Source organism: Venturia canescens, chromosome 11, assembly GCF_019457755.1.
Source record: "Venturia canescens isolate UGA chromosome 11, ASM1945775v1, whole genome shotgun sequence".
NCBI classification, from domain to species: domain Eukaryota; kingdom Metazoa; phylum Arthropoda; class Insecta; order Hymenoptera; family Ichneumonidae; genus Venturia; species Venturia canescens.
The window spans coordinates 8,866,906-8,880,123 of record NC_057431.1 but is presented as its reverse complement, the minus strand read 5'-3'; the positions used below and the strand labels follow the sequence as shown (position 1 = coordinate 8,880,123).

General features: G+C 43.8%; 1 protein-coding gene across 1 annotated transcript in view; it reads left to right on the top strand.

The window, feature by feature from the left end:
• Window positions 1-6,352: 6,352 nt before the first annotated feature.
• LOC122418416 (neurogenic locus protein delta-like) overlaps window positions 6,353-13,218 on the top strand; it is a 37,900-nt gene continuing 31,034 nt past the window's right edge. The window contains exons 1-2 of the mRNA XM_043432592.1: window positions 6,353-7,777; window positions 11,430-11,732. Coding sequence (XP_043288527.1) covers window positions 7,718-7,777; window positions 11,430-11,732 — 363 coding nt within the window. The 5' untranslated portion in view covers window positions 6,353-7,717. The remainder of the gene's footprint in view (window positions 7,778-11,429; window positions 11,733-13,218) is intronic.

Below are 13,218 nucleotides of genomic sequence, written 5' to 3'. Positions count from 1 at the left end.
TCGGTTGAGCGGTTTAAGTTTCTTTGATTTTTCGAATTTTACGAAAATATGAATTTTTCGAAAAATCCGCTTTAATTTTTGGAAATTAATTTGGAAAAGTTAAAAGTCGATGAACAAGTTAAAATTTTATTAAAAAAAAAAAAAATGAAAAGTAACAAATTGCTTTCTCAAGCTTTTAGAACAATGCTCAAAGTTTCCTCTATGAGGAAGCCAAAATGATAAATACAGCGACTTGGAAATTTCAATTTCCAACATTTTTAAATATCTTAATCGTTTATCATTTCGTTTTGAAAAGTGTTGAAAGGTTTCTAGAAAAATTCCATTATCTCCTCGTATTGGGCGCAGCAATGACGAATATTTTCGTTTATTTTTTATTTTTTTATCGATTTTATTTGACAGCAGTGGAACGTTGTTCATCAGACAAATTCGATGGTCCATTTGGGCTGGGATTTTTGATGGAGAATATTTTCACAACTTTTTCTATTTTAATCGTAATAGGCCGGGTTCCGTTAACTCATATTTATTAGCTTTTGAAAAGTTTTTCAAAAAATTTCATCCCCTCGCGTTGCGTTCGGTAATGACGAATATTAATTTACCATTTTTTGGTCGATTTTTTGATCGAACAGCAATAGAACCAGGCTCATTTTTCTTATGGTTTAATAAAATTTGAAAAATTTTTTAGAGCAATTCCATTATCCCTTCGCGTAGTACTGGATTCGGTAATGACGACTATTTTGATCCATTTTCTATTTTTTTTTCTTTCTTTCAGTAATATATTTTAAAAGATTTTGAAAGTTTTTCAAAAAAATTCAACCCCCCGGCATCGGCTCCATCACCGACGAATATTTCGGTAAATTTTTCATCATTTTCACAGCAATGGGCCAAAATTGGACATAAAAAAACTGGACTCCACCTTCGCGAAACGAGGGTCGGACGATTCCGTACTTTCGGTACCTAAAATAATGTCGAATGTTCCACAGGCTAAAAGTTTACTTTCCATTAACCCGGTCTATTACTCGACCATTTTTTTATCGTAAATAGAAAAAATTTGCAAAAAAACTGAAATTTTTCAGTATTCCTGCAATTTCCAGTATTTCGTCAATATATTTACTATTTTCCCCTGCAACCGACCGCGCGCTCCGTTACTCCATAACTCGATAATGGGAAACAGCGTTTCGCCGCGTGCCCGATGAATCATAACCCATTAACGTATCCAAAGGCAACAATGAAAATTGACGAGCTTCCCGCTCTTTTTGCAAGCAATAAATAATGGATTTGTCCTTTAGAGAGTTTGCAGTGACTCCCTCGCAGTAAATCCTTAAAATAAGAGACCGAATTGCCCCCGAGGGAGATTAAATACGAAACAGAATGCTCGAGCCTCTCGATCATCCTCGAGACGCCCTCGTAAATTCCCTCCAAATGGACTCTCCATTAAAAGCGGCCATCGATGCTACGCCGAGCGTTTAAGGGGGTGTGCTCGGGCGTGTATACGCGCGGATTGCTATCGACCCTAACGATATTTCGTAAGGGTTGAGTCGCTCTAGAGAAATTAGGCTTGCCAGCGGGGCCATAAGGATTTTATTAAGCAGCGTCTGTCGTCCAGTTAAAACCTCGTATTGCACGAGCTCCTGTGCACTCTTGGCCACTCCCTTTCGCCGGACATTAAATCGAGCCGCAATTCGGTTTATTGCGCGTTTCGTCGCGTCCGTTCGACGCAACAAAATAATCATTTGTTGGACAAGGTACGTCGAAGGGTCAAAAAAAGGATTCCGAGGGCCGAGCACGCGGTTGACCCTTTTGTCCAGCGGGGGGGCCACGTTTGTGCGAACGAGTGACAAAACGCTTACAAATTCCTTCAGGGACTCGTCCACTAGTTTTCATACTTATTTTTATCGAAGGATTGACGGCCTGGGACGAGACATAGGCAGAAAAACCACGATGATGCGTGGGGAAAACAATTAATTAAGGGGGTAGCGTCAATTCGGTGGGGAAAGAAAGGCTCGATTTTGAGGCTTTTTTGGACGCTCATTCTTTTTTAATTTGCCACCTACGACGGATTTTTTTCAAATTTTTTTTTATTCACAATTTAACAATGAAGATTGACGGATTTCTTAAGCGGGAAGTCGGTGCTCTCACTGTTATTTTTGACTCCAGAAACCAAAGTATTTTTGACTGAAAACGTGGTAAATGGTCATCGCCGGTGAAACTTTATCGAAAAATGGAGGAAAATATCGAAAAAAAATGAATTTTCCCCGAAAATATAGGACTTAATGAGAACAAATGAGCCGCACCTTCGGAAACGAATGAAGAAATAACCGAATGGCGAATAAACGAGTCGATTTTAAGGTTGATCCTCTGCGACAGCCCCAACCAAAAGTTATGTACCGTCTGCATATTAAAAGGGTTGATAATTCGTTCGGATCGTAATCAATAACTTTGTAAAGACCCTATAAATGTACTCGGTGCCAATAGATATAGTACAAATATCATTTGCTTTCGTAAAATTTATTCTAAAAGTATTTTTGATCTGAGATCGTGAGTAAATTTTTTGACGGAACTATCCGGGTTGCGCTTCAACACACAGAAAAGATTGCTTATACAGACGACATTCGCTTGTTCGCTTGCAAAATATATCGTACGCAGCCTAAACCTTCGTACTTCTCGAGACTAGATCTGTCAAACTAGATGGTCAATCACCTTGATTTTTTTTTCACAATATCTGTGATATCCTGCTCTAGCTCCTCCTCGTTTTTTATAAACTTCCTAATTTTAGTACTAGCGGTAGAATTAATAATGTGCTGTTTGCCTATGCATGGTCCATATGTTACGTGTTAATTGAGTCAACTTCAATTACATATATCTCGGGTTCGGGATGGTGAAACTTGTTAAAATTTTATAGAGGTGATGTTCATATGTTAAACAATACGTATGCCAAATTTAAATAATTTCCTAATTTAACTGTCTCGTGGAGGAACCACCTTAATGCTCCTCCGCTATACCATAATTTATTCCTTCACCATTATTATTATCGTTTATTCGTTTATTCTGCTCCCGATTATGCATGCACGTGGTCGGCCTCTCGCGCACACGATACGGGGGAGAACGGGCCAAGACGAGATACTTTGAAAATTATGAAAAATCCTTTCTCATTCGTTCCTTTAGTTTTCACTTTTTTTCCGAGAAGTAAGAAAAAAATTCAATTTTTAAAAAAATTTCTTTATATTTTCATTTTATTTACAATTTTCGTATTTTTGCCGCCTCATAGAGGAGAGCCGACGATGAAATTCTTTTCCTCCAATTTTCAATCTCGATGTGCTCGAAGTGTCTAAAAACATCGAAAAATCATATCTAGAAAAAATATGTTATGGCAATGCAAAATTCAAAGGCTTATAACTCGAAAACTCGAAAATAATTTTGTCAGAATTTTTTAAAAAATACGAATCATGGGACGTTTTGAAATTTTCAAAAAAAGCCTGTCGACGCTCCAACTTCCGGAAATTTTAACATTTATTACTCATTTTTTTGTTTACGAATAGACTGTCATAATATAGGAAGGTTGGTATTGAATTTGGGAAATGTCGGTTGAGCGGTTTAAATTTTACGATTTTTTCAATTTTACGAAAATACGAGTTCTCCGAAAAATCCCCTTTAATTTTTGGAAATTAATTTGAGCATCGTGCATCTTGACCATGTTTGAGGAAACAATTTGCAAATTTCTATTTCGAGCATTAAAAAAATTTTTTTTTTTCTACTTTTATACTGCTTCGGATTGAAATCGAATGGAAAAAAAAATTGAGTAAAAAATTATGCAATTTTTTTCATTTTTTGTTCCTTCACAGAAATAAAAAAAATTGAATTTTTTCAATATTTTGTTCGTACTTCCGTGTTTTTCTTTTTTTTCCTTTTTTTTTTTTTGAAATTTCATTTCGCACGCTGATTGCTTCTCCGAAGGAGCATTCGAGGTGCTTCGGATTGAAATGAAAGTAAAAAGAAAATTGATTAAAAAATTGTGCAATTTATTCGTTTATTATTTCTCGAATTTTGATACTGTTCACAGAAAGAAGAAAAAAAGTCGAATTTATTAAAAATTTTGTAATCTCCCCATTTTATTTTGAATTTTCGCATATAAATTTTTCATTAATTAGACAAAAAAAAAATGTAAATTAGAAAAATGAAGAATTCGTTGGTGCTCGAGAGGAAAAATGGGAAAAAAATGTTACGAAGTACAGTTCGTCAGGCAGCCCGCTCTGGCGTCGTCTCCCCCGTACCGAAACGGATCTTAATGCGGAGTAAAAGTGTGCGGCGAGAGAGGAGGAAAAGAGGGCGAAACTTGCACTCGTTCCAGAGCGAGTGTGACGTCACAGGGAAGGTGGGACACGTGACGCGTGCCACGGAAAGGAATCGTTTCGGATGGAGGTCGAATAATGGTGAGACGACGAGAGCGACTGCGAGGACGACGAAAGTCAGGAAACGCCACACCGACTTGGACGGTTGTGACGCTCGCCGTAAATGCGAGTACAAAAAATTTGTTTCACTTGCCCCGTTTCCACGCGGCTGGAAAGACGCCAGAAATTTTTTCCTCCCTTATCTCGTGAGGGAGAACAGTTTTCCGCATCGGCCATTTATTTGCTTGACCGATACTCCCCGCTCGGGTTTATTCCATTGTGAAACACCTGCGAACGCCGGCGCGATACATCGCGATTCGGGACCAACGTCCTTTTTCGTCGGATCCCGCTCCGGTGACGATCCACGGCCTCCGCGCTCTTTATTCGCGACGCGAGGAGTTTCCGCCATTTTATACGATCTCTCAATCACCGCGCGAAAGGTCGAAAAAAAAGTCGCGTCAGTGAGAATCGTTTTTCTCAGCCGAAATCGTAAAGCGTTCAAAAATCTTACGTGCCAATTATAATTTATTTATTTCGATGAAAAAATGGAAAATCCGCCTGAAATAAATTGCTGATAGTTCGCATGGAAGCATGAAAACGAAAAACGTCTATATTTAGACCCCAAAAATCCGCTTGACCGGGAAAAAAGTGAGACGTAAAAAAAGGGTGGCCGCGCGGCTCTGGACTGAAGATGGCGACAGTCCCAATAACCCCCGCGCGTCGAATAAAACTCCGTCGAGCGTGCGACATCGGGCTCGGAATGTACGATAAAAAAAGAAGCAAAGGTAAAAGAGAAAAAAACGTCAAGTTGGCTGGTGTTTGTCGCGTACCACGAGGCTGAAGTACCGAGCTGTAATGGCCAAACGGCAGAGGAGCCAAAAACTCGTACGAATCCATATATCCATAGATATAAATTTGTATAACGAAGGCGCACGCAACAGTGTCGCTCAGTGGCAAAATGGTGGGGGTGTTGGACGCGTGCAGCCGGCCTGCAGCTGCTTTCCCGGTGCCCTCCGCCCCGGCCCCCCGCTCCTCCTCGACTCACGCGCCATCCGTTGCCCAATACACGAGCGAGCGCTCCGTGCCCCTCGTGTATAAAATTTTATACACGAAAGCATCGTCCCGGCGTGCCGCCACCACCACCACCACCCTTCTTCTTCCTCGAGCCACGACAGCCCAGCAGAAAAGCCGGCGAGTATATATATACAACGTCGTACGTTATAGTTTACTACAAAAATGTTCCCCCCGCCCCTTGCCGCTCGAGTCCCGTGCCCCTCGGAGTTTCTCGACCGCGATTATAAGTAGGGGTAGAGCACACGGCCGAGTTACAGTCGAGGGTTGTACTCGGAGAGGTACGCGCGTGATAAAACGAGAGTTAAAAAAATAAATTGGAAAGATAACGAAGCGGTGGATACCTCGACTGAGAGAACGGTGCGAAAGGACTGACCTGTGACAGCAGATACTTCTTCGGTGTTTTTCTGTCGTCCAGTGTCGCCTGCCCGAGCGGTTGGAGTGACGGGACGGGAAAAAGCGGCAGGACCCACGTGGATTTGTGTGCTCATGAGAGATCAGTGATTTTCGGACTGTGATGTCCGTAGGGGCGTGTGTTTTACAGTGCTCTCGTGTGGCCGATCGAGGATTTTAACTCGGTTTTTTCTCGCCGGTGAAGCACCAAACGCGAGTGGAGAATCGGGAACGTTTCGCGGGATTTTTCGTGCGCAGGCGCGACTTGCGCTATTTTCTTCGTGCTCACAGCCCTCCGCGGGAGACTCGGTGGGGGGAAAAGCGCGCGAAATTTTCACGCGGCTTGTGTCCGAGTGCTCGGAGTGTCAAAAGGATTAAACTGCTTTTCAAACTTCACGCCTCTTCCCGGGCTCATCGACGGACTTGGATTAACCAAGCTCGTCCCTGCTTTTGGATTACTCGCCTTACCGGAACGCCGGCTCTCTACCGGTCAGTGGTCAAACGGCTTCGGACTCCCGACGACTGGTGGCGCTAGCTACCCCGAGCCTCAACTCGAAATCACTGCTGTGCTGCGAACGAGGAAACGAGAAATCGTGCGAGCTTCGTTTTTATCGATCTATTCTCAAGGATCGAGGAGATTATTTTTTCACTGAAAAAGAAGGTTACCACTCGAAATCACGACTCCTCGGACCCATCGGACTCTCAAGTTTTTACTCAACATTTTCCAACGAAACATAACAGCGAGAGAATCAACTTTCGGACTCTTCTCGTGCGTGTTCGCTTTTTTTTTCCCCCCTCCTTGGCGCTCGCCCCCCTCCACAAAAAAGTTCATTCAGTGCGTCGCCACACGGGGGCAGAAAGAGCGCTGCGATCTTCTTGAGTGGGGGTTCAAAGAGTCTGGGGAAGAAGAGCAGCGGGAGAGAGAGAGAAAGAAAACTCGAGTGTTGGCCGCCAGGAGAATTTCAGTGTTCTCGATCAGTGCGCGCGCGACTCCGTCGTTGTGACGACGGCTCGTGAAAGAGAGGTGCCATCTCACAGAAAATCGGTTTACAAACGAAATACATCGGTGCTCCGGATTCAATGTGAATATTCAAATTCATCCGAAATATTCGAACAAATAATCAACAAATATATTCATCGATCAATCAAATTGCAGCGAATATGAGAATGAAAAAATGCCGATCACAGTGACACTTACGAGTCGTGAATTTTCGTGTTGTGCACACGAGACATAAAACGAATTTCAAATTAAAAGAAGCAATTTATCTATCCAAGTATCTTCGAAGGATCTCGCGTTGGCGATTTTTTTCGAATATTACGTTCGCTCGGTTTCTTCGATCAACCTTTACGGATATTTTGGCGATTTTCTCCACGCCGGATTCAATGGAATACAAAGTGTTTACGTCTTCTGCGTGTTGCTGAAGTGCACGAGTGTGGATTTACGTGAAAGTTCGTTTTTTTTCTGTTTTCCCTCCCTGCCTTTGCCCAGTTTCCCCAAAACCCATTTTTTTTTTCTCGTTTTTGCTTGATTAACGAAGCTTTTTTTCTATCCGGAGATAAGAAAAAATTGAAAAAGGCGGCAAAGGGCCTGCTTTTTGTTTGTTTTTTTTTTCCGATAAAACCTCAGCCTCTGGCCACTCGATCTGTGGCTATGCAACGACGCTTTTTCACTACGAGGAGGTAACGCCGCGCAACCCCCTCGCGGTTTACCCCCGAATATTGCATAAAAATCTCAATTTTTCCTACAAAAACACGGAAATCTTTGAAAGCACGCCGCAAAAACGATCTTTTGGGCTTTTGGCCTACGCGCGAGTGATTCTCAATCCTTTTCTTCCCCTTTCTCCCTCTTTACCAAAGTGCTAAACAACATGTGGACCGCTATGCTTATGTGGACGGCCGCCGTCGTGCTACTTCCGTCGCCACGACCGGTAAGTTTACCCTTTTTTTTATGTCCGCCCGCGCCATTATCGTCGCCGTCAAGTTTTCCACCTTTTTCACTACTTTTTTCAACGAGTCACAACGCGAACCGCGTCGCAGTCGAAATTCTTCGTCCGCGTCGTGCATTTCCCAAGTTTTTTTATTCCAAAACCCAAACTTACAAAAGTCTCAATAAAAGCTTGAAGAACTTGCCGAAGGCGATCGCGAATATTATCGATTCTCGAAAAAGCGCACCGAACTCGTCAACTCGAGGCGAGTGATGTTTATTTTCGACGCCATCCGCGTACACGCACGGCAAATATTCCTCGTTAATCGAGGCCCTCGATGTCAAAGATTTCGATCGATCATCGAAGCAGTTACGATACCGAGCCTTCGGCGCGAGCGAAATCCGACAATATCACGAAGCCCGAGCGCGTAGGTGAACTCGAATTACAACGACAAACGAATACGAACGGAATATAGAACGAATAATCGACGTTACGTTTCTCGGTGGGAAAAAACCGTTTGACAAGTGAAGAAAAAATCAAAAAACGTACCAACGACCAATAAAAACATTTCGAAAAAATCCGTTCATCGTTTCCGGGAAAATCGCTCTCGCTTTTTCTCTCTGTTTGACGTTCGCATTATTGCCGACCTTCGGCTCGGCGCTTCCGATGAAAAATGTAATACGCCAGTGCCCGAGAGCGCGCGTTACGTCCGGAATCGAAGTCGTTCACAGTCAGGCGTAAGGCTCGTTACACGTTCTCTCCCTCTTCTCCCCCGTCGAACTTTTGCTGCCCGCAGCTAAATCGTGTCCCCCCGGCTGCTTCCACCATCGAGTTGTACAGACACGAAAATATTTCACTTTTCACCCCACTCGCCGTCGAATATTTTCAGCAGCGATTTTCGAGCTTTCGATCGAATTTTGACGTCTCCTGATCTCCAGCTCATTTTCAGAGGCTTCGACGCCACTTTTTCGTCTTCTTTCAAACAACAAGCATTCAGCGAATCCGGAACCAGTCAAATTTAACGGCGACGAATTTACAAATTCGAATTCGACACTTTTTTAGTACACGCACGAAGCCGAGTGACAAGATCGCGAAATGATTAAAAAAACTGTCGAAAATCACGATGCTGAAGTTTCCAACGTTGGAGTCCAACGAAATGATCTAAAAAACTGTCCAATAATTTCAGTAATTATCCAATTTATTTCCAGTCGAATTTGTACTTTGTATTTTTTCAATCTACACAATTGTGATTCGTGAAATAAAAAACTGATGGATAAATCATTTTATTTTCATTCATTTCGTTGGACTCCAACGTTGGAAACTTCAGCGTCGTTCGAAAATCCTCAGGGATTTGGAAGCCTCGGGAAAGGCTTGGACGGGGAAGCAACAAAGTCGTGCGAGATTTGAATTCGAGCAGGAGAGAAAAATCGCGGTCTATAATTCCCGTGGGGAGCGAGCGCGTGTTTTCGTCTTGTTTTGAGAAGGCGAAGAGAGAGAGAGAGAGACGGATTCAACACACTTGACAATGTCTCGTGACAACACTCGCGTTTCTGTCTTCGTATATATAATACACAGCCATAAATTTATACGTTTCCATGTATATTTATATACACATAAATTAGCGAGTCAATTCATTCTTTCTTTTACTACGTTGTGCCATGTCAATGGGTGTATAAATTAGCCACAGTGCCTCGGAGCGTGGCGATTTTTAATTTTATTATTCCCTCGTACAAACGCGATCGGGCAAGTTTGTGAAATTCGGTCGATCCCTCGAGTTTGGGAATCGTTTGAGAAAGTTTGGGAAGAGGTTTCCAGATATTTCGCGACTCTCGTTTATTCTCGTTGACGAAAACGCGGTCGCGCTCGTTCCGAGGCCCTTTTTCCTCGAGCCACGACGAATAAGCGCGTGGCTCTTATTGCCGAGGAGGAGGAACGAGAGATCCACGAAAGTGAGAACTCTAAATCCGGAGTGGTAACTCATTTAGAAACGTCTAGCTCGCGCCCTCGCCTCTCTCGTTTCTCTTGACTCGTCCTTAGAGCTTCCTCGCGCTCACGGTTTTCGCTTCGTGTCTCGTCGCGCCCTCTGCGCGGCCGCTCTCGCAATCCGCAATTGCCGTTGTTTTCGAGCGGCCGTTTCTCTCGGTGCAGGCTCGTCGCGTCGTCGAGAGGCCTCCATGCTGGGAACGCGTCGAAAGCGTTTTTCACGTTTGATCGAAGAGGGGGGAAATTCGGGCGCAAGTTCGAGGTTATGTTTTGGAAGCGCGAGCGGTTTTGCGGCTGCGGGCCGCGAGGGTCGGCGTTGGAAAGCTGGCAGAACCGAGCGGCGCGTCTCCGAAAATCGCTTATGACGAAATAGACGCGGAGTGTCCATAAATAAGCGGGAGGCCATTGGGTGTCCAGGAATAGCCGGGGCTGCGCCAAAAACCGTGAATTCTCCATCAAATTCTTTTGTTTCATAGCGATTCGAAGAGCTCCGTCTTTCGCCGTGTCTTTTTCCCCCCCCCCCCTCCCGAGAGCGCGCTTTTCGGCGAGTTTTTTCGGCCGGAATATCGCCGAGACAAATTTTTCCTCTGTCCGGCTCGCGAGCGTCCCCGAAGTTTCTCGCTTTTCGAACGCTTTTATTTATTTTTTTTTTGTTTTTTTTTTTTTCACGACTCGAAGATTCTGCACCCCCCCCCCCGCAGAGATCCGAGATGACGCACGCGCGCAAAAAACGCTCGGCGCTGAGGCTCCTTCGATTCGACGCGCAGTCCCTCGATGTTTAATAACACGTGCTGCTGCTCTCCTCGCAGCTCCAGGCTCGCGACAACGAGACAGGGGGTGCACCAATCTGGCGCGTCTGCCGCTTCTTCCAATGCTCCTTTTTTCACGTTTCTCTTTCTCCTTCTATTTCTCGTTTTGCCCCTCGTACTGATGAAATTTAAGGAGGGACACGAGTGCAAAACACGAGCGTGTTTTCTCTCGCCAAAATTCGCACATCTGTCGACTCTCTTCTTCCCAACTGTTCGCCCGAACGAACCTGCCTGTGCGAGTCCACGTATTTTTTTTCATCGGCAGGGACACGCGAGGACTGCCCGAAACGTGTGCCCCCGTGTTTTTTTTACCATTTCATTACCACGGCCTCGAGTGAAAGGGCTCCGAGGATTATGCGATGACGAAATTCCTCCCCGGCTCTTTTTCACTCCCCCCGCACGACGGATCTTCGGCAGCGGCCCAAAAACGTTTTTTCGCTTCTCCGCTCAACGGAACTGTCTCGAAGACGGTTCCCGCGAGACGATCAACCTTTTCAGGAAAAATTGCCAAATGTCGGGACGATTTTTCAAATAATTTTACGAAACATCTCCCAATTTGGGCAAATTAATCATTCTAAATTCATTTTATTCACGATCGATCGATCTAAATTGTCGATTAAATCGTAAAATTGGTGTAATTAAAATTTAATTTAATCTTCACTCCCAGTCAAAGTTGCGAACGGATCTTCATCGTTTTTTATCTTCGTTTCAATGAATTTTTCCATTGATTTGTTGCAAAAAGGAAAAATGTTTCGTAAATATGTTGAAAATTGCAAGAAGAATTTTTATACAAATGCACGTTCGAGGAGGACGGCTCGAGTTTTGTCTGTCGTTTAAAAAATGTTTATTTGTTCTGATGACAGGTGAGCGGATCGGGGGTGTTCGAGTTTAGGCTAAAGTCGTTCGTCAACGAATACGGAAAGGACAGCCTGGGCAATTGTTGCTCGGGCAGTAATTCCCCCGCGGGGGAATGTTCGGGGGTGTGTAAAACGAGATTCAGGGTTTGCCTGAAGGAATATCAGGTGAAGATCGACCCGACGACCCCGTGCACGTACGGCGACGTCGTGACACCGGTTCTCGGTGACAACGTCGTCAATCTGAGTGCGAAGGCGGCGATGCCGAGTTTCAGCAACCCCATAAGATTTCCCTTCGACTTTACGTGGCCGGTGAGTACACACAACATTTTTTTTTCTTCTCCGCTCCATCTTTCAATCTCTTTCTTTTCCAATTTTCTCCTCATTTTCTCATCATTTTTTCATCGGTTTCACGGTCCTCGAGATATTTTCCGAAGCAAGCGCGAGCAATTGGAAAAACATTCAAGTTTTTTCGCATTTTGCCAAAAGCGAAAATAATATTTTCCATAAATTATTCGTCCGACCAAAATTATCGAAAGAAATTTGATAAAGATTTATCGAAATAAACGTTTGCATTATAATTCCATTGATTTTTAGAGTCCGCCGATTTTTCGTCGCCCCGCTGACGGGGGCGGGGCTCGACGATGACGGGACGCGAAAACCCACGCGATAGTGTTATAACGAGACGACTCGTAATTAATTCATCGCGAGGGCTAATTAAATCGGGGCCTATTGAGTCGAGCAATCAACACGCGAATAAAAACGTGCTCGATAATTCGTCACGTGACTTAACTCTGGTAAGACAAAGAGAAGCGACGAGGAGGAGGGCTCGAAACGAGATCGCACGCATGGGCGACGAGTGCAGCGAGTGCGACGAGCGAGAAAGAGAAAAAACTGACTCGACGAAGCACTTGTCCGCCCCCCCCCTCGGCCCCTCGGCGTCGAGCTCTCCCGCACCAGATCTCTGGCGTCAGTCATCTCGCATTTCTACTCTCTTTCTCCTCGGGTATTCGTTCAGTCAAACATATCGAAATTCGCTTCCATGAGAAATACGAGGAAACCGAACGAAATTCCTTTTCCTTGCTGGCTTTCGATCCACTTTTTTACCAGTTTTTTTCCATCACTTATCTCTACATTCGAAATAAATTTCATTCGATACGAATTTTTAACCATTTTTTTTTTTTTTTTTTTTCATTATTTTTGGCCAAATTGCATTAAAATTTCATTCGATACGAATCAACGAGACTTTTTTTACGATCGTTTTTTCTCAACTTTTGTCGAGATTCGAAAAAAAATTCGATGCAAAATAACGAGGATTTTGCACGATTTTTTTGTCGAGTTTTCGTACAAAGTTTACAGAAAATGAACGAAAAAATTAAACTTTTCGTCGAATTCGAGTGTTTCTTGAAATCGCAAGCGCGTAAAAAATGATTTTTTCCCGATTTAAAGCTTGAACGAAATCCGTCGTCGGCCTGCCGACCATTTTTTGCCAATTTTCCCCAATTTTTTGGTCCCTTTAAACGAAAACGAATGTTTTTTTTTTTATTTGATTTTGATTGTTTTCGAACGCGGTTGTTTGCCTTTGAAAAAGAAGTTTGAAAGATGCTCTACCACGAAAAGCATGCACCTCCGAAGACGTTTGAGTCGCAGAAAAGAGAGAAAAACTACTCGACACACGTTGCTCGGGTTCTCGGAAGTCGGAGGCTCGGCGCGTCGGGCGGGTCTCAATCGCGAGAGTTCGGGGGCTCGTCGCTGGAGCCCCCCCCCGCACACGGGGAGCTCTCGAACCTAAAAAATT